Here is a 22,796-nt window from a genome sequence, read left to right on the forward strand (position 1 = left end):
AAATAAAATAACATAATATAATAAAATATTATAATATACAGAAAGAGCCAAGAAGATGAATCCCTGCAGTCACGAAAGCTTTAAATCGAGAAACAGGGCTGTGCATGAGAGGGCGCTCTCCACCACCACCACCCCCACCTGCCCGCAGATCGACTGACTGTGGTCTACCCATGTAGTATTATTATACTGCTGCTATGGATAGGGACTGTTAGCCGAAACGTGGCCTATTATATATTTGTAATTTTAAGGCCACAATGTTATTCACGAATGTGTTGCGTTTTTCATGTACACTGCTGCGCGGACCAACAACGATGTTCTACATTTCAAATCCAGCGCGCGAACCACCACCAACCCCAAGGGAGCCATCATCATCAGCCCCACAGACAGACACGGCTGTCCGCGTGCCCCGCCCACTCACTTACAGCTCCGCCCACCTCCACACAAGCCCCGCCCACACGACAGATCTCCACGCCGCAAAGCCCCGCCCACATACCTACAAGCCCCTCCCCTTGTCCCACAAGACCCGCCCCACCTTCCTTGCCCACTTCCGGTAAAGACGAGATCCAACGTCGTCGCTGCGCGCGCCGTGAAGATGTCGCCCTCGTCGTCGACGCGGTCTCTCCTCCTCCTCCTCCTCGTCGCGGCCGCCGCATTTCAAAACGCGGAGCGCTGCGAGGCCAGACCGAACCTCGTGCTGATCCTCACCGACGACCAGGATGTCTCGCTGGGCGGAATGGTACGGCACTGTTTGTTGACGCTCCACGCGTTTAAAGGGACCCCGTCTGGACTAGTTCCCCTGCTGCGGGAGCGGGCGCTCACTCCGTTGGTATATGTAGGCCTGCAGGGGGTCGGTGTCGAGAATGCGTTAGCTTGGACACTGCGATATACTTGATTTAATGATCATCCAAGCTTTTAATATGTTGGGCATTGCCAGACGTAGAATGTAACCGATGCTGTTTGTAAGGTCGTAGATCGCGATGTTATTGCGTGCGGCCCTTTGTCCGTTTGCTCCTGGATTAAGCCCTCCCACGCTATGTGTGTTATGTGGGTTCGACCATACTTCACCACGCTGGTCATTGCGGGGTGGCGAAGCGGTGGGGTCGTGTTGTGGGCAGTACCTGTTCGCCGTTAGACGTGGCTGGAAATCTAGCGCAGGTCGTAGGGTTCATTGCGCAGTGCGTTAACCACTGCGCCATCGCTCCGCACCTATAACCCTGCACCTATAACTCCATACACACAGTGAGGTGTAAGTCGGTTGCACATAACCTAGATGACAATTACGTCTGAAAACACCGAGGTTGTCCCTGGCTGCCCCATACGATTTCTTTACAGAAAATCAGATTGTGTCCCATCCATAGTATTATATGAAATGTAAATGTGTAACAATGTTTGGATGAGATGCTTATTATGGTTATCGATTGGTCTCGACTTGAGCCCTGCGCACCATTTTAGTTGGAACCGCAAAGCACCAAACTGCATACTGTATTTGGTTTCCGCCTGTGCTGTGAATTGAGAGTGCAGCTTAACTGTTGTGTTTCTTTTACAGACACCGCTAAGCAAGACACAGAAGCTTATTGGAGATGCAGGCTTCACATTCACCAACATGGTAAACTCGTGCAGGATATTTCTGGACCTCCTTTCCCCAGTCATCTATGCTGCCAACTCTGTCCAGTCTGAATTTTTTTTTCCACAGCCTGTGTTTGTGTTCCTAGAGGAGTATTTTGTGGCACTGGTGTTGATTGGCATCCGAGAGCCTTTGCTCAGAATTTCACATTAAAGTAATGCACAACGATTTGAGACTCAATGATGCTTTCTTGGATAAATAAACGTAAGTTAATTGTATGTTAATATACCCAAGTATAGAATTCCAGTAAAAAAGTACAGTACTGTAGTTTTGTCTTTAAATGAAGTAATGTAATCCAGGAAAATGTATGTACAATACGTAGGTGCGGTTTGTTATGTTAAAAATAATGATTCCCAATGGAACATGTTTCAGCAAATGTATTTCCAGAGGAGTGAAGTTTAAGGGTATTGTTCAGTTTGAATTCACTCTTAAGAGGTATAGCAATGGTTATGAGCTTCAATGTACTTTCAGATATGATATTTGTGTATAAACCCTGTTGAAATGAATATTTAATTGAACTGCCAAGAGTAGTACGATATGACTAGTTTCCATTTGTTTTTATTGTGAAATTTAGCACCATTTCCTTCTATCGCAATACTCACTCTCACACAACCTATATCTGTCAGCCTGAGCACTTGTAGAAAAGAAAAAGTCGTGTTTCAGGACTTGGTGTATACTTTATTTTTGTCTCCAAATATCTGGGCCAAGTTTGGAAGGAAAATTTGTATATTCACAGCAATGGGTATGATTTGTAAACGTGTCAACATGTAGTTCCATTGTCATGTTTGTTAAACATGTTGTGTTGCCTTTTGAAGTAGACCCATAAGCTCTTCCTCTGTTTGTCTCCCATAGAGTCATAAATAGTAAATGTGCCACCTACCCCCCATCTGTTGCGAGTATGTGCTGTGCTGCCAAGCTTGTAGTCTTTATAGACCGGCATTCTAGAGCTGATGTGTTAGAACAGGGCTCTGCAGACCCATAGGAAGTTACTGGTAATCAACAAGGGGCTTGCAAAGACATGTACAGTGTATATAACTTATTTCGCACCGTACGTATCCCACCTTGCTCATCAGAGGTGCGGGGGAAGGACAACAAACTAAACACAAAAATCAGTTCCAAAGAAAAGAGTTTTCAACCTCGATAAATGAAAGGTTAGGCCATGGGGGGAGGACCTCTACCTTGGTTCCATAATGCAGTTGGGGTGGGGGGGGTGTCTTAAATACACTGTTATATCCTTCACTATACTACTGCTTTACTAAACAGTAATTGGCGCCCTCAAGTTGAAAAATATACTGGTCTGGAGTTACCCTTACCTCCCCCCTTAAACAACATGGCCTTAAAAAAATATATAATTGGTGACGTTTTGGCCAATAGCCCTTCTTCATACCCCAAGGTCAGATCAATCGTCATTCCCCTTGCGGACCAGGTATGATAGATGTATACATCATCACGTGGTACACATTTTAAAATATCCCTGATGTAGATGCCCAATTCTACGTAGGCTTGTAATGTTAGTGAGCACCTATCAACTTTAGGTCACTACTGGAACAAATTGTGATATCACTTCCAATATAATATAGACCGTACATGCCTACACATGTGTTTTCAAAGAATGTTTGCTTGGTGCCCATATTATAAGGAAAATATTGGGATTGGAGATAAATATGAATCCAAGATATTACCACGTTCATTAAGGGAAAAAATGCTTGGGCAGAGCTTGTCTTGGTGAGGTGTTTCGAAATCGCCTTGAACAACAACACACGAGAGATGGTTGACAAGACATGTGATGAAATGAGATCATTGCCTGCCCTCACTGTACCAGCTGCTTGTCTTAGCTTTCCCAAAACACAGTGGAACTTTAAACTGGGAAGTGATGGCAGTCCTATAAAATAACGATACCCAGACAGCGGAAATTAAATTAATGTTTAGGACAGATATGTTGTAAAGTGGATGGCAGTCACAAACAGTTTTATTATCGGTGAAAACAATCTGTGATGTTGGATTCCTCACTGGCAAGTAACTGTATAGACCAGCGTAGTTGATGACTCACCCAATGGGCATTGCCTGATGACTCACATGCTTGAGCTTATGCAATGCCCCCCCCCCCCACAGGAATTCCTTTTGTTTAAGTGCCTTTGGAGAACGTATACCTCACCTGCAAGCCACAGTTGAACAAAGGGGTTCATGCAAGTTTATTTTTTTAATTAACACTCACCAGATGTCAAGCAAACATTCTCCCAAAACAGTGATGTAAAACATTTAAGGCAATCCATTTAAATGTATCACTTCCTCTAAAACAGCTGAATGAGTGTGAGAGAAGACTGCACAACACAGTGATGCAGCAGACAGCAGAATTGGTGGCTTGCATTACTTGTTTAATAAAAAACAGGACACTGCAGTGTTACACTCTGAAGTAAATATACGAAAGCAAGTCTGGTGGCTGTAATATTGTTCATCATACTTCTAACACAAGAACGTCTATGCGTAATGTAGTCACTCTGTGTATGGTTGAAACTATGAAGGTAAGTGTCTTGCTCAGTGACCCTTGGAGGCGCATGCATGGGTCAAATTACTTCTATTCTTTCTCCGTGGCAAAATGAAAAGTGTTTTTCATTAAAAAGCAAACTTTACAACACTCGCATTGTCGTCCCTTACTCAGGAAAGTCCCTTCTCGTCTCAGTTTTCGTTATTCATGTTTTCTGATGCATGGTACAGTACCAATAATAACATGCTGCCTGATGTACTTAATTACAGAGCCCATTGTTGGATTGTCACACTGTTGAATCAATGCTGTTCTTTCCAAGTTTAAATGTAAATAATGTGCAAAACTTGAACAAAGTACTCTCAAAATCAAGCAGTAAGGTTGCATTACTAAAGAGGGGGTGGGGGGTTACCATTGGACAATGTTACATCTAAAATCTTGCATAATCAATAATCAAACATCATCCCTTCCAAATCAGCCAGTGAGAAAATTCACTTTAAGTGGAAAAGACGATGTGGTTGAGTGCACAACAGTTTTCTTTTCATCAACTTTAGTGCCACAGGAGATAAATGACTGATAATGGATATCTTATTTGTATTATTATCTATTCATTACTTACATATGATAATTTAGAACTTTAAACTGACCGTGCCATATGAGTGAAAGCTATCAACCCCTGAGCCATCATTGTTGATGGCTCAACTTAAAACTTGAGTATTTGAGTTTCTATAATTCTAAGCGTAGGCTCAACTGCCAGAATTATAAAACATCTTCTCGAACATCCACTTAATTAGAACTTGTATGTATCACTTGCTCGGTGAGACAGACTGTGGCTGATCCGTATTCTCTGTGCATGGGGGATGATAACTAATTGTGGTTGTATGCTGCGCCAGTTTGTGTCGAGCCCACTGTGCTGCCCCAGCCGCAGCAGCCTGCTGACGGGCAAGTACCCGCACAACCACGGCGTCACCAACAACTCCCTGCAGGGCAACTGCAGCGGAGCAACGTGGCAGAAGCGCGAGGAGCCGCACGCCCTGCCCATGCGCCTGCGCACCGCTGGGTACCAGACTTTCTTCGCTGGGAAGTACCTGAACCAGGTAGGGCTGCCTGTTGGTCTCTCTGGCTGATCAGTGAATTCATTGGCTGCATGGCGGTCTGCCTCTGTCTCTAGTCTATGGCTCTTTTGGTCTGCACATCTGTTGGTCTGTCAGTCTGCCTTTCTGAATGTCTGCCTTCCTTTCTGCCTGTCACCCTCCCGCCGATCCATATTTTTTTTATTGGATTAAGGTTGGTGATATATTTTAATTACAAATGTGTAACCAGTGAAATATTTCTCAGAAACTAAGTTACAGAAGGTGACTCTGCTCTCTGCCCCTGTGCGTACGTGCGCAGTATGGATCTGCTGAAGTGGGTGGCCCCTCGTACGTGCCCCCAGGCTGGGATGATTGGCTGGGCTTGGTGAGTGTCAACACAATGGGAATCACGAGGCGGGGCCACTGCAGGTCTGGTTGCCCAATGTCTCTGCTATCAGATTAATCTCCCTTTGTTGTAGTTTGTACCACAGCTAATCTATGAAACGCCTAGGGCAGGGGTCGGCAACCAAAATAACAGGAAGAGACATTTTTTTCGAATTCGGTAAAAAAAACTCTTTCAAAAGCCGCAATGTGAATACAAGAACGTCACAAAGCAGTATTTAAAGAGCCACAGTTTGCTGACCCCTGTTCTTATGGATATACTGGCCCCGGTCATGGGAATGGGGAATTCTTTACCTCCATCAGGTACATTAACTGATATGTGTCTATCCAGTATTGATTTGAGAAGTAAATTGATGGCTTTGTTTTTGCTATACTTGCAAATAGACATTACACACACAAACTCTAAACTGTCCAGTGTATCATGGGTCCAGTGTAGTCGCATAGAAAAATGAGATAAGGGCTGTTAATGAACATCTCTTAAAGGTTGCATGGCATTACAAGGGTAGTGGTAAGGCAAGCACCGTGCATGCATCCGCATTGCCCTTGCCATATCACATGAAGTGCTAATTTTTTAAGCATTTTGATATTTTGGCCAATACTGATAATATTGCATAAAGTTTCTTTTTTGCAATGGGAAGAAACCAGAAAACCTGGAGCAAACCCATGCCGAACGGAGAGAACATACCAACTCCACACGGAAAGGCCCTCCGAGTCTGGAATCAAACTCTGCACCACTGCTCAAGACTTCAGGAGGAGGAGTGTGGGAACATAGTTGGGATGGAGTCGGTGTTTAGGGATTGATGTCTTGTCTCACTGAAATCGAGTAAGAGTCATGTTCTGTACGCATTTTCTTTCGGTTGCACAGGTGAAGAATTCCAAGTACTATAACTACACCGTGTCTAACAATGGCAAGGAAGAATTCCATGGGCAGAACTACACGATGGACTATTTAACGGACTTAATAGTGAGTGGTTCACTTTCCTCACACACAGCCTCCATTCTAAGTTTTATGCATTTGCATAATGCGTGGAGTTGCAGCTTCGCTGTATTTCGAAATAACCCATCTGTTGCATTAGACAATTATTTAGCACATTGCCCGCTTACATAATACCATTCACAGTTGTGTAATTGTATAGAATTGTACATTAATCTATTGGTGTATTCTCATCCCAAGTATTAAAGTATGCTTGCTGGACAAACATTACAACAACGAGTACCTAAGAAAAAAACGTTTTACTGTGCCAAAAAATACCTCTGTATTTTGGAGTTATATTATTCTATTCAAACAAATATCACCCTCACTTCATTGCCTTGCAAAGAATAATCCATCCACTCATTTCTCTTCATCACTATGAGCATGTACTTGTGGCTTGTCATCTCTTCTCTTAAGGATCCTCCTAAAGGTATTATGATTGTAATATATGGTTACAGTGGCAGTTTACACCAAGTCTGTGGTCACTCCCTTCTCTACGAAGAAACATAGGCGGTTACACAGAGATGATTCTAATATTAATCTTAACATATTTAATGTAAAAATTATCTAATGAGCAGCCATTGCATTTCAGAATTTCTCGAAAGGCACACGTACGACACACGGGGCCCAGAAGGATGCGCTGCGAACCAAATCTGTCGTAAAGCATCGCTGGGTAATCTGATGATGCCAACGCTCACCGAGCTGGTCTGTGCGTGTGCGTGGGGCGGCAGACGAACAGGTCGCTGGAGTTCCTGGAGGACCGGTGGCGCGTGAGTCCCTTCTTCATGATGATCTCTCCGCCCGCCCCCCACGAGCCGTGGGATGTGGCGCCGCAGTACGCCAACAGCTTCCCCGACACGCGGGCACCGCGCACCAAAAGCTTCAACGTACACGGCAAGGTGTGCCCACGCTCGTCCGCTCGCCCTCCTTGAAGGATGGCGCTGAGCAACCCTGGGGGGATCGGAGGTCCGAGCTGGCACCGCTGAGACCCTGGTTTTGAATCCAGGTGGCTGTGTTGGTGTGAGAAATTGAGCCTGTTAATGTAAAATCGGAGGGCTAACAATAACAACGAACATAGGAAGGTGGCAGGATGGGAATATCACAGACAGTTATGACTTAAACTCGTTGATAACGTCCTTCCAATGATTTTTAAGTTTGCACCCATCTCGGTTGAAATTGTGTCCGTCTGTAAATATGGATGGCTTCATGAACTAATCTTTGTTGCTGCCAGTGGGTTTGCAAAGCACCTTCGTCTTAGAGAAATCTATTTCCTGTGAGCCCACCGCATTAAAACAATGATCAGCAACGGCCGAGGTATTGGTCCTACAGTGTTTCAGATCTGCCTTATGTTCACGAACACGGTCCGAGACATGTCGCTTAGTTTCCCCAATGTAACTACTGCCGCAGACACAGCTTAGTTTGTAGATGCCGGGGAATTGCAGGTCAGGGATCATATCCTTCACAGATGGATCGGATCACGAATTTTATGTACTGTGTTAAATCGAACGTGGATCATGATTTAGGAAATATTTTTGGTGACCCCTGCTATGTATGGCAAGGTGATGGTTTTGGTTGGGTCCTCAGATGGTTCTTTCCCAACGGTTGGGGTGATAGCTTTACGGATTGTGTAGTCTGAATATCCATTCATCTTGGGAGCTTGGTGTACATGTTTCAGTTCACTGGCTTAGGTGATGATGGTCGGAAATACATCGAGCTCTATGGTGTCGAGTTTTGATGAGGGAATTCTTCTGGGATGGATGGTGGTGGGAGTCAGGATTAGGTAGGCATCCGTATGGGTGGCTTTCCTGTAGATAGTGTCCCATTGAGCCACCTGGTCTCTTTTCGATTAAAACATCCAAGAATGGTAGCTTGCCATCCTTTTCCACCTCCATGGTGAATGTGATGGCTGGGTGTATGGAATTGATGTGGTTGAGGAATTGGTTCAGAGCTGGTCGGCCATGTGGCCAGATGGCGAACGTGTCATCTACGTACCTCTTCCACAAAGACGGACGTAGAGTGGATGCCTGGATGGCGTCTGTCTCAGATTTTACATTAACAGGTTCAATTTCTGACGCCAACACGGCCACCTCCGTGCTCTGACCTCGACGTGGCGGTGGCTCTGCGATCTCACATTAACACGCTAATCTCTCACATTAACATGATAATTTCTCACATTAACATGCTAATCTCTCACATTAACACGCTAATCTCTCACATTAACATGCTAATCTCTCACATTAACACGCTAATCTCTCACATTAACATGCTAATCTCTCACATTAACACGCTAATCTCTCACATTAACATGATAATCTCTCACATTAACATGCTAATCTCTCACATTAACATAGCCACCTCAGCTCGCTCGCCTTGGAGACCGCTCTCCGATCTTACATTAACATGCTAATTTTTACCTGGCTGCCCTTTATTTGGTGGAAACCCACCACCAGCGCCGTCGCTGCCCATCACTTACATTAACATTAGCTGCTCCGCCCATGCTGCTGACACTTGGGCTACGCCCATTTTAAACCTTTATAAACAGTTTGCCTTTAGAGGCTATAACCCCCTTTTCCTGATGACGACCGTTTGCGTTGCGATCGAAACGTCGTAGTTTTTGTTATTTTCTTTGAACCTATCTACGTGACTTTACCAAAAGACCAAAATAATATGAATTCCTGTAGTCACAAAAGCTTTAAGTCAAAAAAAATTTGCACTTAAATTTGGTAAGCTCGAGATCTGTGATGTGACGAATATTATCGTCAGTGGCAGAGCAGGTGGAACAGTGCTGCCCCCTTATTTGTGTGGCCGTTTTCTACATGAAGGGTTGCACTGCTGTGCGATTGGGATGACATTGGGGGGGAGGGGAAGGTAAAAAAGCAATATACAACACAGAAACAAACAGGTGGTAATTTGTTTGAGCCTCATTAATGGAATGTCGGTGTGAAAACGTGACAGGCACATCATCGTAATGTCCTTGAGAGACATGACTGGGGTACAACTGCTCTACATATACTACATTGCTGAATTGCATAGACGGGGGAGCTCCAGGAAGACATCAGTGCACCTTGCTGTTGCACAGATGCATTCGAGTAACCTCAAAGGATGATGAGTCGATTTCAACCCCGACCAGGATTTGAACTTGCAGAATTCAGATTGCGAGATAGGCGCTCTCTTTACCACAGCACAGGCTGACTGGATTGGTGGCCAAATCCATGTGATTTATTTTATCAGGTTGTTTGCAATTGCAATTAAATGGTTCAGTAACTTTATACTCACAATAACACTGCTGTGGTACACGTGCTGGTTGGTGTGCTGTTCTCAGAATAAGCATTGGTTGATACGTCAGGCGCGCACTCCAATGGCGAACACATCCATCGCGTACCTGGACAAGATCTTCAGAAAGAGGTAACGTCACGGCTCGTACTCGCAAGCTGAGCATCAAACAGAGCCCCCCTTGCCATAGTGCAAGAGCTGCGGTACCCTATGTTACGTGCAACACCTTGGAGGCAACACCGGAGGTCCCACGTGGATCTTTTGAAGTGTGGCACTTGTTTTGCTACAGCGGTAACTGTCATTATAAACATTAAGCGGAGTCCTCTGAGAATTTAGGCCAGACAGGTGGTGGATGACTATAGCAGTTAAACTGTCAGAGGGGGCCGCTGAATGCCGTTACAACACCGACGTTTGAAACAGTCTTGGCGGTGCCCTTTTTTTCTTGAGCGTTGAACATTTATTTGAAAGTCAGCAGAGGTTGTTTGCAATTGACTTCCAACAAAGTAGATGCTCTGTCACCTCCGAGGCAAATGAGTTGAGTGTCACTGATTCAATATGCAGAAAGGGGAGTTATTGGAAGGTGGGTATTGATCATTTGTTTACAATTCATAACTTGTGTGTGCATAAGCTATAATTTTGCTAATGGGATGAATTATAGAGAAATAATATATTAGAGGATAAAAAATTTGACTGATTAAATAATATAGTCTTGAATCCAGTCCCGATCCCTGAATCCTGGTGAATCATTGTGCTGTGGTGGGAGTGAACGATTCCATGGCCGCTGTGAACCCAGCGAGTAAGACCAACGACGAAGCGGATGCCAAAATGTCGTCCACTGCCGAGACGAAGGGATCAAAGCGGCTCACGTGCGGCAACAAAATGGATTGTTACATCGCATGACCGTGAGCAATAGCGACGGTTTGGGGAGACCATCCAGCAATGGATCCGTCATGGATGGTGATGATTAATATGACGCCACTGCTCGGGTGTGTGCCCTGCCTGTGCTTGCCGGCAGGTGGCAGACTCTGCTGTCTGTTGATGACCTCGTGGAGAAAGTGGTCAAGAAGCTGGAGGAAACTGGAGACCTGAAAAACACTTACATTCTGTTCACGTCCGACAACGGTTATCACGCAGGTAATCCGGTCTCATGAACACATGTTTAGCCGCCGTTTGGCTTCCCGAAGGTCACTCTGTGGCGCAAGTGGGCATTTTGTGTGGTTTTGCTTCTCCGCCTGGTGTTGATGAATAAAAATCCAAAAAGTCTAGGCGGTGTGTCCCTGTTCAAACTAGCAACGGGGCAGCACTCATGTCCTGAATTTCGAGGATCCTGGTTCAAATCCTAGTCTGGGATTGACTCGGCCCATCACCCCTTCAGGGTTGATAAATGGAACACAGTTTACTCTGATTGTCTGGGGTAATGGTGGGGAGGGGTGACCTGGATAAAACAAGCAGGGTAAAGGAAATCAAACAAATTAGGTGAGCAGTATCATTCTTGTTTTACCTGTACAATGGGAGTAAGTTTTACTTGCCAACGTGTGTACGTTGAGTCACAATTGAGGGAGTAGCTAATGATTAACCAGAGTGCAAGTTTAAAAGTTTTCTTTGTATCTGCCTAAAGATATAAAATGGGGATAATCCAGAGTTGAACTTGTCATTTCATGGGAAGTTAACAGTGGTCCTTTAGACAGACTGGTCTCTGTGATGAGCTTGTGGAATTTTCCAACACTTCCTCATGGCCAGAAACAGAGATAAACGCTGCCCCAAAGCTCCTCATGCCAGGGAGATGACCTACAAGAGGTGAACGTGAGCAGCGGAGTTTAATGCGGGATTGTGACGACGTTTGTGCGCGTGACATCTGCTCGTTGTTTGCAGGCCAGTTCTCGCTACCCGTCGAGAAGTCCCAGCTGTACGAGTTCGACATCCGGGTTCCGCTGCTGCTCAGAGGGCCCGGTGTCGCGGCCAACCAGAAATGCTCAGTGCGTACGCGGCACGCGTTGACTTTCGCTTAACTTTCACCGCTTCAGTGGGAATTGACCTCGGAGCACTTTTGATCTTAATGAGCTCTTTATCAATATAAATGGTAGTTGACGGCCTGTTTTCAAGTCACTGCTCGTAAGTTTGGCCTGGCAAAGGTGGGTGGCCATAAAAACACCACTTTCCACTGATGTTGGCTGGGCATCAAACTCGGGTCACCTGGTTGATGAGTCAATGTGCTTACCACTGCATCACTCCTCTACCGTCAATGAGCTCCTATCTGATTGGAAGTAAATTGCATTTGTCTATACATCTTTTGCTTCCTTCGCTATATATTTGAAGCCAGATTATGGATATTGAACGTCTGGTTATGCCTCCAAAAGATAAAGTGACTAATGCAGTGCTGCGCAACATGTTCTACCCGTCTGAGTTGGCAGTGGGAATTCAATATTCCCTTGATGAGGATCGGTCTCTCCATTGGACAACCACTGTCCACTTCCCTCATATTAGCACTCTATAGGCCACTGAAGAGTTGATTCAACCACTCCCCCAAGCAGGATTTTAATACTCAACATTCTTTTTGGGTTGGGAAATCTAAACCAAGTGCCATTCGGTTACCAACAGCTCTTCAGGAACGTGACTGTCACTTCTGGCTGTTCCTCCTGTTGTCGTCCATCCAACAGTTGATTCCTGCTCCCAGCTTTTCCCCCTGCGCAGGGGATGAGAGTAACTGCCCGTTGTCGCTTGTTGTAGAAACTGGTGGTGAACGTGGACATAGCCCCCACCCTGCTGGAGCTGGCAGGCCTCGACGTGTCCAAGACCGACATTGACGGGATGTCGCTGCTGCCGCTGCTGGTGAGACGCCCAGAGACGTCACGGAACGTCAACTACATTTGAACCTCTCGCAATGCATCTACATTCACGCGGATTACATGTTATATCGTTCACCTTGCTTTGTAAGTGGCTCTTTCACCAGCTACAACTCGGCGGTCAGTGTTCTGTTAGAGATATGGAAGAAAATTGTCGAAAATGTGATCGCAATAAGCTTACATTTTCATAAATATGATCAGGTGTTGGCTGTGCACACGGTTGAAGCTGATTAATAACGTTCCCATCGTAGCCAGGAGGGGGCGCACCATGGTCACGAACTGGCGGAGTGCGAGACCAGTGGTGGCTATGAAGGATCTGCGCTTGGAAGAATAGAAACGAATGTTGATGGTTTCCATCATACATTAGCGCACACACACAGTGACTACGCGATCGTAAAGCAGCAGCAGCAGCGTGCTTCCGAGTTTCTCCCTAAATCTCCGTGAGCCCTGATGGCTGCACAACAAATGCGGCCTAATGGGCCACGTGCTGTGGAATGTGGTGGCGGTCAATGGGAGTGCGCTAACCCGACCCCGTCTGCCTGCTCTGCGGGAATCTGCGTGGGATTACAGAACGAGACGAGCAAGGCACCGTGGAGGACCGATGTGCTCGTCGAATACCAGGGCCAGGGGGCCCACAGCGACCCCCACTGCCCCAACTTGGGCCCAGGTGTCTATGTAAGTGCCCGGCGAACATTGGCAGTGTTACAGAGAAGCGTGGGCTGAAAATACTTCATCACCCAAGGCATTAGCAAACGCACCCCTGTAATAATAACCATAAACGCCAAGAACAATGTGGATTTATAGAGCGCTCGGTGTGACCGCTTATCCAGATGCTGTATTGAAACGGTGGGGAAAAAAGTGCATCATTCATAAATATATTAAATATGAATCAAATATTTATAACATTGCATTCATCAAGAAGATGAGATGGAAGTGGGGAAATGGAGTATATAGCAGGAAAGGGTAAACAACCTGAAATATTGCAATAAAAAGTGGACATTGATTGGGATGAGAAGGAAACATGTGCTGGATGGAGAATTGCCGGTTATTCAGACGGGCGTTGGTTTTGTTAGATTATAGGATGGCGTACCATTTCGTCTTACTGGGACTTCACGCCTTGTTACCTCCGCCAGCATCACGGTTCTCGTCCGTACTCTCGTGCTTGACTACCGTAGTCGCAGGACGGTACTGGCCAACTTTGGAACTCCCCCATCGTCTCGTTTCCAAACACCACCACCACCACACGTGTTCGCTCCTGTGTGGTGTTCTATCATTAGTGGTCTCGGTTGCTGCTTGAATTGCATTATAGATCTTCAGGCTTTGTTCTCGGCAACTGAGAACAAAATCAAATAATGCAAGGAAAGGGCCGACCTTATTGAGGTGCACCATGTACTCACCGTGCAGCAGCTGTGAGATCGAGCACAAGGAAGTAACAGTAAGGAGCTGTACCTCTTAACCTCGAAATATTTGGTCATCAAACCTTTTTTTAGAGAATGAATGGATGAGACGATAAGGCAGGGAGATGTATTGCAATGTTTTGCCAGTGCAGGCGTTTGTCTTGCGGTAATATTGCACTGCTCTATTCCCAGCACTGCTTCCCGGACTGCGTGTGCGAGGACTCGATCAACAACACGTACGCGTGCGTGCGCACCCTCTCCAATTCCGCCAACCTGCAGTACTGCGAGTTTGCCGACACAGAGGTGATGAAACGCACCCCCCCCCATCCCAACTGAGGCAGGCATTGGCACATATCCAAGACTAAGATCCCCCATATAGCCATAATAGATGTTTGGGGCAAGTGGTGCTAGCGAGCACCCAATGAAGGCCGGCATGGCACATGAGGGGGTGGATGGCCAGCAACACGCCCCAGTGGTGATATCTACACATTGTACTGGGTACTTCTCTGAGGCTGAGTCGACTTAAGGCAGACTTCAAGACCGGTCAGATATTCGCCAAGGTTTTTGCTCATGAGTGGGAATGGAACTTGGGTCGCCGGGTTCGTAGCAGAGTGCGATAACCGCTGAGCCACCGCTCCCCACACACAGGCATAACGAGACAGCCTCACGCTGTCTAAGGGCAGTGTGATCTGTGTGGCATTGGCAAATAGAGAAAGCCACAGTGACACGGCAGTGGCCTTCATTGCTGTTGCCAAAATATGTCTGCAATGTCCCCCTGTCATCTGTTGGGTAGCGCTGCGGTTATTTGCTCTTGACTCGCAATTAGAAGGTTGTAAATAGATTTAGAACATCATCCCTTCCAGGCCTGATGAAATTAAAACAATGTTATAAAATGATGCAGTGGAATTTTCCTGGCATGACTGGTTCTTTAAGGATACGCAACTTCCACCTCCAATGTTTACCAAAACAGAGAGCTGCTCCGTGCTGGTTTGAATGGGGAATTAATGACAACTTTTTTAACAGTCCATGTAATTTAACAGATTTTTAAGAGTACTTTTTATTGTAGATCACCAACTCTGAATACATTAAAATATTGTATTAAACTTGTAAAGTCATTATGCTCCGAGTTTCTAATGCACTACATGGAAAATGATGTGCCCTTTGGAGGCAGTACAGCAGGAAGGTTGACAAGTTTAGTGATTAAAGATTCTCCCCTTGCACGTTAGATCTTTCTCCAGGCACTTTGGATTCCTTTCAAATTAATAAAAAATGTCAATTGGCCCAATGTTGTAAGCGGAACCTTATTTAAAAAATAACATCACGACACTTTGGGTCTGAGGAAGGTGACATGGAACTTGAATGATGTGGGTATTTGACAATGACATGAAATACCACATGGGCACAGCTGGCACATTGCCACCAACTTCCCAAGCAGAGATGTACATAAAGCAAGAGGCTTTCGTGGGTAAAGATTTTGAGCTCGCTACTTAATGCAATGCGGTAATCCCAAACACAGCTCCGGCTGCTTCTCAGCTTCTGTGCGCTTGTGTTCTTGCGAGTCATCGCAGAACGTATTGAACCACGCCGCTGTTGTTTCCACCGCCACTCGGCACCTGCGGACAGATCAATTAGCACCTGGCCACTCATTGCAGACGTGATGGGTGCTCAAGAGCGTGCTGCAGTGCTCGCCTCGGCATTCGTCAAGGCCCTTGTCATCACACGAGAGGCTTTGGAGCAACTAACAAACGAGGCGAACAGCCAGCCGTGTCCGCCGTGTGACGGGACGCTGTGCTCGTGTTCGGCTGCGTTGCTCGTTATAGCTGCACAGACTGTACTGTTATTCTGATAGGTTCACGTTTGTCAAGGGGTCTCTGCTCGAATCTAAATAGAGCGGTCTTCATCTCCATGTGTGGCCCATTGTGACACCGTGGTCTATGACGGTCACGCTGCATGTGCCCGACCTCATTGCGTCTCAGAGGCTGTGCAGGGTCAGGCCTGGTCAGTGACCACCGGGGCTCGGTGGAGCTGCGAGGTGAGATGGCAGTGTTGCGTGTCGCTCTACACTTGGGCTTTGTTTCCTGTCGCTTGCCAAATGTCATGAATGGAACCGTGCAAACATCCCAATGCAGGACCTTTGGATAAGTCTTCACACTCGATGATGCTTTCCTGAGTAAATAATTGACATTAAAACATTTCCATAACAGTGGCCAGGCTCAACATAGGATGCCCACTTTTAGACTTTCAAAGTAACTTCAATGTTATCAGAGTGAATAAATTATCTTTCGGAGAAAGTGTTTTGTATGCTGTGGATAGCTGCATTTCAGAGCAAGAGGAAGAGGTTTTTTTTTCCAGGCACGGATTAAACCTGGGGAGTATTGATGAACCAAGTACATGGTGCTTCAAGGTGCGATGAATGGATACATTTAGATGCAAAACAAACAGTTATCCTTGGCAGATATTAAAAGACTGTGATAGACCGATTGTTTTGCACATCAGGAGAAACGTGTAGGAAAAAAAAACCCTTTCACTTTGTCATGGCTCTTCGGTGATCACTTCCTGTGTGAAGCCACAACTTTTCCTCATAAGCGCCGTACACCACACACACACACGGCGCCCAGCGCTATAGTCTACACCTCCTCGCTTCCTCCCCACAGGAGTATGTCGAAGTCTACAACGTGACCAGTGACCCGGATCAGCTGACCAACATCGCCAAGAGCGTCGACCCCTCGGTGCTCGTGCGCATGAACCAGCGGCTCATCATGCTTCAGTCGTGCCACGGCCCCAGTTGCCGCTCGCCCGGGGCTCTCGACCCGGGGTGAGAGTTCGCAACGACGAGCGGCGTTCCGCAGACCGGAGTCGGCCTCCCACACAGCCTTTGAGCCGGTCTTGGTTGGGTTGATGGAGCCAGTACAGATGAAGATAAAGCTAGCTGGGCTTGGGATAAATTAGTGACATCTTGTTGACTTAAAACTAAGAGGGCTTTGGCCAGGAGACATAGGATGATAACATTTTGACAAGACTGATTGATAGAATGGCACCCAAAGGAGAAAACACTTCCTTTGCAATTACCGTGGAGCTCGATTGAGATCATCTCATGCACAGGAGCGCAATTCTGGCATTGCAGGATTATGAAGGATGAGGGGAGACCATTTAGCAATGGATAGAACATGGCCGTTTATGGTGTTTTTGTTTTCAAATGCAGCCAGTCTTAAATTAATTAAGAGATCATTGCGTCGGCATAAGTCAAAATCAATCTTAAAACAAGGCCACCAAAGTACCGTAAGCCACAATTCTCATAACGATTGTGGGTTTTGTTGTTCTCGTTCCAGTTTCAAGTTCGACCCAGCAGCCATTTTTCCAGGGAAACCTTTCGCCCAGAGAGCACGGTTCCTTCCCTGACGACGTCGCCACCTTCACGCCTCCTCCACGACACGAGTGGTCCACTAAGCGTTGTCCTAAATGTTCCCCAGTCCATGCTAAACTGGGGGAATGCCTACCGTGTGGTCTCTAAGGGCCCACGCGAATGCACAGGTGTGAATGTCGATTGTTTTGTTGGTGTGTGTGCCCGTTTTTTATATTATTCATGTTTAGTTTTAACTGTGCCCCATGTGCCAGTACCACACATGGTTCCCCATATCTCACCCAGCCAATCACTGGCATAAGTCAATCGGAAGCCCTGTGATCTATAGTTATAGTTAAACCAAATTGGTCCACAGCTGCAGCAGATTGTGGCTGGCATGTCGACACACTTCATCATCAGGCTCGGGCTTCGTCAGCAGTTGGTTGGGTGACAACGAAGACAATGTCATGTCACACTCAGTGGCATTCGATGCTCTCTGTTACAAGTTATTATTTCTGCAGTATTAGAAGACATTGCCAAAAGAAGCATTAGCCCCGATATATGGTGTTAATTTATAAATTATTTCTAACCTGTGGATGTTAAACATTCTGTTGTGTTTCACACAGTGTAGTGAATCGATCAGTTTTCTCAATTTGGGGGCCGCAATTTGATTCAATAATATATTTTTGTCTTCTCCCATTAACCGTCTTGTTTGTATCGTTGCTTTTTCTGCCTCTCATTTGTACAGTTTTTGTGTTCACTCAATTGGCCTCAACGTAACATGAGCATATAATTTGCATGCATCAAAATAGTTGGTTCTTACACTCACAACGCATGCATTGTGAGTGTAATGTTCGCTTTACGTCCTTGAATCAATGCGTCGTTACACGTTTTGGGCTCCATAGAATGGGTTGAGGTCAAGAGCTCGCCCTGGCCAGCGATGTCGATACCACCACTCACCCACCAACACCAACACCACCCACCCACCACGGCTTCTTGCTGTGAGACTCATCAGCTGTTGTCGCCACCCGAACCTTTGAGGTCTCCTCTCGTCGGCTCCCAGTGTCTGGGTTTGTCTGCACCTTGCTGCTCTCCTATCTCGGCCTCTGCTCTCGTGTCCGTCACCTGCCCTCATCCATCTTGCACATTTGGCCGTGAACTGCAACATCCTGGCATCCATAGTTGGCAACACATTGGAAATATCCTCTCTGACTTAGCAGCCTGGAGTAGAACCAATAGACTTGAGCTCCCCACTAACACTCCATGTGGACAGGTTATATGACCCCAACTGACTTACATTTTACAGGAAAAAGTAAGTATTATTAGAGTCTATAACGATAAAAGATACATTTTACTCGTAAATAATATATTTAGTACTTAACATATAAATGTACTAAGGGGTTCTTCAAGTTAAAAATCACACTGCTCATAGAAGGTGAGTAGTTAAACGCTCCGTTCTTTTGTGTGAACCCAAGCCAAGGTGGACTATGCCCTGGGCTACAGCACCTCCACGTATTCGATGCAGACTCGTGACTGCCATCTGCAGCATCGAAATCCCACCGACTGCCCCCATTGCAAATGGTGGTGCTGCTTATGCTATAAATAATTTGCATGATTCTATATTAAAAGTTTCATACTTTACACTTTTGTAAAAGCCCACTTCGATGACCTCCGTTGAGACAGGTGGCTTGCTAAGGAACTGAGACGGAATTTAAGCGCATAACGCGTGAACTAGCGCCGCCTTCCAGGAACTTGTGATGTGAAGGCACTAGGACAGTGAATCGTGTATTCAAGTACGGAGGAAGGATCACCAATCTCTCAAGCTTCAAACAAAACCTGACCTTTCCCGGCTTCAAACAACTGCCCTGTTACGCATCTCAGCTGTCTGTTCAAATGAGCGATGAGATGGCATTCCGCCATTAGTAGCCCTGAGCGAGTGTGGTGGAAATTCCACATTCACTTGCGGTGTTTAGTCTCCACTGCAGCACAGAAAAGTGGTTCTCATTTTCTTAAATTGGAGAGGTGTTCGCATTGTCCACCCCCAAACAATTTTAATTCAAAACCTGGTTGTGATCGGAGTGTGGTGTGAGTATAGCGCCACCCAGCCGCATGTATGAATGACAACAAGCGACGTGTTACTTGCTATTTCGCATAAATATTGCTGAATTGTGACAATCTGTGACGTGCCAGTGCTTGGCAAGTTAGCAAATACGTTTGCTCACATTAAGGGAACGTCCTTGGCCAAACGAAACCTTCGCCTATGTTTACCAATTTTGTACCGCTGTGAATTCAGACTAATAGCGACGTTGATATGCTCGTTCAAGTCATAGCATTATGTTCATGTGGACAGCGCTTTAGCCACTTGATACCAAGCTTCAGAGATTGTCTGGAGACGGCTCAGTCCGAGGGAGACTGAAGCGGGACGCGGACCGAGGCTTGAGAAAGCTGTGCCTCCACGCGGCCCACTGCTGCGGTTTACAGATCCTGTGTGGAGTTCGTGTGCTCCGCGAGGCGACGTGGCACGATTACCACAATTCAGGTCGAGATGCTGAGCTGGGACTAGATAGAGAAATACAATGATAGCTCTACCTACACCAAGTAAACCGGTCCACCTGTGCCATCGACTGACGTGTTACCCACACGCTGACGTGTTACCCACACGCTTGGGGAACGCACCATCCCATCTGAATTGGGAGCGTTTACGTGGCGGGAGGCGGTGGTGGAGGTGTTCCACGTTGTTCTAAACGGGACCGGTCTCTACCCGAACACCACGGGTGACTTGCCAGGAGTGACGCTCTCGTTTTATTTTATAACCAAAAACCGAAAGAACATCACCAAGTTGATCATTGATCGTGGTGCATATTGATTTTAGTTTAACGACTATTTCCACCGATTCTTAAAAATGGCGTGAATCTGCACTATTGTGTCGCCTCGTGCGAATGCGTCCTAATCCGTGTGCGCGATGTGCCTCGCGCGTGCGGGTTTGTTGCGTTTGCCTCGCAAGAGTTGGGCAGTCGCGCGTCTCCGTGAATGCCCTTCCACTGCTTGGGTTCCCTCCAGCTGCGCCCCCCCCCCCCCCACAATGGAACAGTCCGAACGTGGGCTTATACAATGAAAAAGGAAATCCAGCACTGCATCTTCCTGTGGTACCACAATAGTTTTAAAGTTCGTTAATTTAACCAAGCTGTGTGCTGTACTACTCGCAACTACATAGTGGCGATTGTAGCTTTGAAAATTGTGGTTTAGACCGCAGCATCTAAACGTCCCTGTGAGATGAAACAGGCAACAAAATCGCTCAACAGAAGACAAATCAAAGGGCAAACCATCAAGAGAGGTGAGTGTAGTCATTTTGGCACCCGTTTGGTTGTGGCTGTTGACACACGGTGTTGGATTTCTATATTTAGATCGTTCCATTTTCTACCTGGGCAGGGACAAACGTGGAGTGACCAAAAATGAAGCGACCGAGGGAATGGCTGCAAGCGTTGGGAAACAGCCCCCCGGCGGCAGGCAGGCAGGTATCATCGGTGCTGAAAGACGAACAGCGCCGCTGCCTGCCCGCACCAAGTGGGCCCAGACCTGTTGCGTCGCGCGAGCCCCCTGTACACACCAGAATGCCACTTTGTAAACTAAAATAAAACCTCGGAGCAACGTGGGGTGGAGCACCCAATCCAACTCTGTCCTTCAACTATTATATCAATCTGCTCGCCTCCCACTCGCCCGAATCGCACCGCTTGCACCAATGGCTTTGTGTTTTTCCATTTGGTTTTGTCGCTGTTTAGTTTGCGTGGACAGAGCTGCAGTGTTGTTGCAATCTTTCAGGCGTCTACCGTGGCTAAGCTATGCGTAGGAGCGTCTCTTCTTGACATCGCGATGGAGCTGCTGTTCTCTGTGGGGCCCATGCTGCTGAACTCTGGGTTCGTTGGATTTGGTGGCAGTTGATGTCTTCTTAGTGCATTGGCCAATACTGAAATGTTCACAAATATTGTGTGTTTGTGTTATCTAGGTTATTTAAATCGTGTACTATATGTTGATTTATTTTGCATTGACCCATTTTATTCTGCAAATGCTTAGTTGAAATAAAGTTTGCGTTAATTTAAAGATAATTCTTAGTTTAAGTTATGAGTAACTTTTAAAAGCTGTATTACTAAAACTGCTACAAATGTTAGCAGAAGTGTTATTTAAAACTTGGGTTAACACCAAAAACCTTGTACGAGTCTCGTCATGTAAACACAGACCATGGTTATAATAGCGTAATGGTACAGTACTGACAAACATCCAGAGAGTACGCGTTTCCGCGATTATTGACCCATTTATCCTCTGCAAAGGTGATTTAGCCAAGTTAAACACACACACGTGTGTGTGCCGTTGCGGCAGGTACAATGCAACGGTCCTGCTATCGGACCATTATTGTTAATGGCGGCGTCTGAGAGGTTCCTTGGGTCGAGGAGTGTTGCTCCGCCACGCACGTCACGCTCGCGTGAACCGACCCACCACCGCCCCGTGAACACCGATTGAAATTTCCTTTGAAATGTTATTAAAAAAGTAAGTTGACTTGAACTGTCGCCTAACGATTTCATTTCATGACACGCGGACCGAGCGTGTGTCGTCATCTCTAACCTGGCGAGAGCTTATCGAGAGCGTGAATACTCAAGGGCGTTGTAAATCCTTCACAGTGTTTAATATCATCAGCTGTGAGCTCCGAGTTGCTGATGAAGACGGAGACATTGACATCACGGTCCTGTGATGCCATCATCCATAGCCGTTGGACATTGGCGGATTCCATCACTCGGTCTCCCTGGTGCACTGCCCTCCTTGGTCGCAGCTCCATCATTTAGCCTCCAAACCCACAGGCCGTCATCCCTTCCAGTGACATTGTGTTGTCCGAGCAAACTTAACTCACAATGTGTCGTATCGAGCTTGTCACTCTCCGAACTCGTGTACACATGCAAACCCGTGTGTAGCAATTGCATGTGGGAGTCTGGTACTAATCAGTCTAAATATACAAATACTATGTGACTGTAAGGTAGCATGCGAGTGTGCGCTGAACTCCGTGGAGTTTAGTCTCCAAGGGCGACGGCGCCTGCAGAGATGAGCACCCGCGCACGTCTCAGTCGGCGGCTGCCCCCCCCCACAGCCCTGGCGCTGGGCTCAAATCATAGCCAGTACGGTGCCGGAAGCTGGCGTGGACCTCTTCTAGATATACTCAGCCTAAAAACAATATCGTACCATTTATACTGCACTGTAATTACCAGCACGAAGAAGACTGGGTATGGTGCAGACTTATACCCACTTATGTATCTTGAATGGTTCTTAATCGGTGCTTGCAAGCAGTGCTTAACACAAGTCTCGACAAAATGTGTATGTGGAGCTTGCATTGTCGGGCAAGTTC

At 46.4% G+C, this 22,796-nt stretch overlaps 1 protein-coding gene across 1 annotated transcript; it reads left to right on the forward strand.

Moving 5' to 3' along the window:
• The first annotated feature begins 526 nt into the window (after positions 1-526).
• GNS (glucosamine (N-acetyl)-6-sulfatase) lies at positions 527-21,964 on the forward strand. The gene is made up of 14 exons (XM_078609819.1): positions 527-736; positions 1,547-1,606; positions 5,000-5,203; positions 5,499-5,564; positions 6,447-6,545; positions 7,286-7,453; positions 9,877-9,959; positions 10,843-10,961; positions 11,700-11,803; positions 12,555-12,656; positions 13,241-13,345; positions 14,260-14,370; positions 16,722-16,882; positions 17,397-21,964. The coding sequence occupies exons 1-14, from the start codon at positions 593-595 to the stop codon at positions 17,464-17,466; spliced, it is 1,596 nt and encodes a 531-aa protein (XP_078465945.1). The 5' UTR covers positions 527-592; the 3' UTR covers positions 17,467-21,964.
• Positions 21,965-22,796: the final 832 nt, after the last annotated feature.

This window comes from Lampetra planeri, chromosome 32, assembly GCF_965212315.1.
Source record: "Lampetra planeri chromosome 32, kcLamPlan1.2.h2, whole genome shotgun sequence".
Classification (NCBI taxonomy): Eukaryota; Metazoa; Chordata; class Hyperoartia; order Petromyzontiformes; family Petromyzontidae; genus Lampetra; species Lampetra planeri.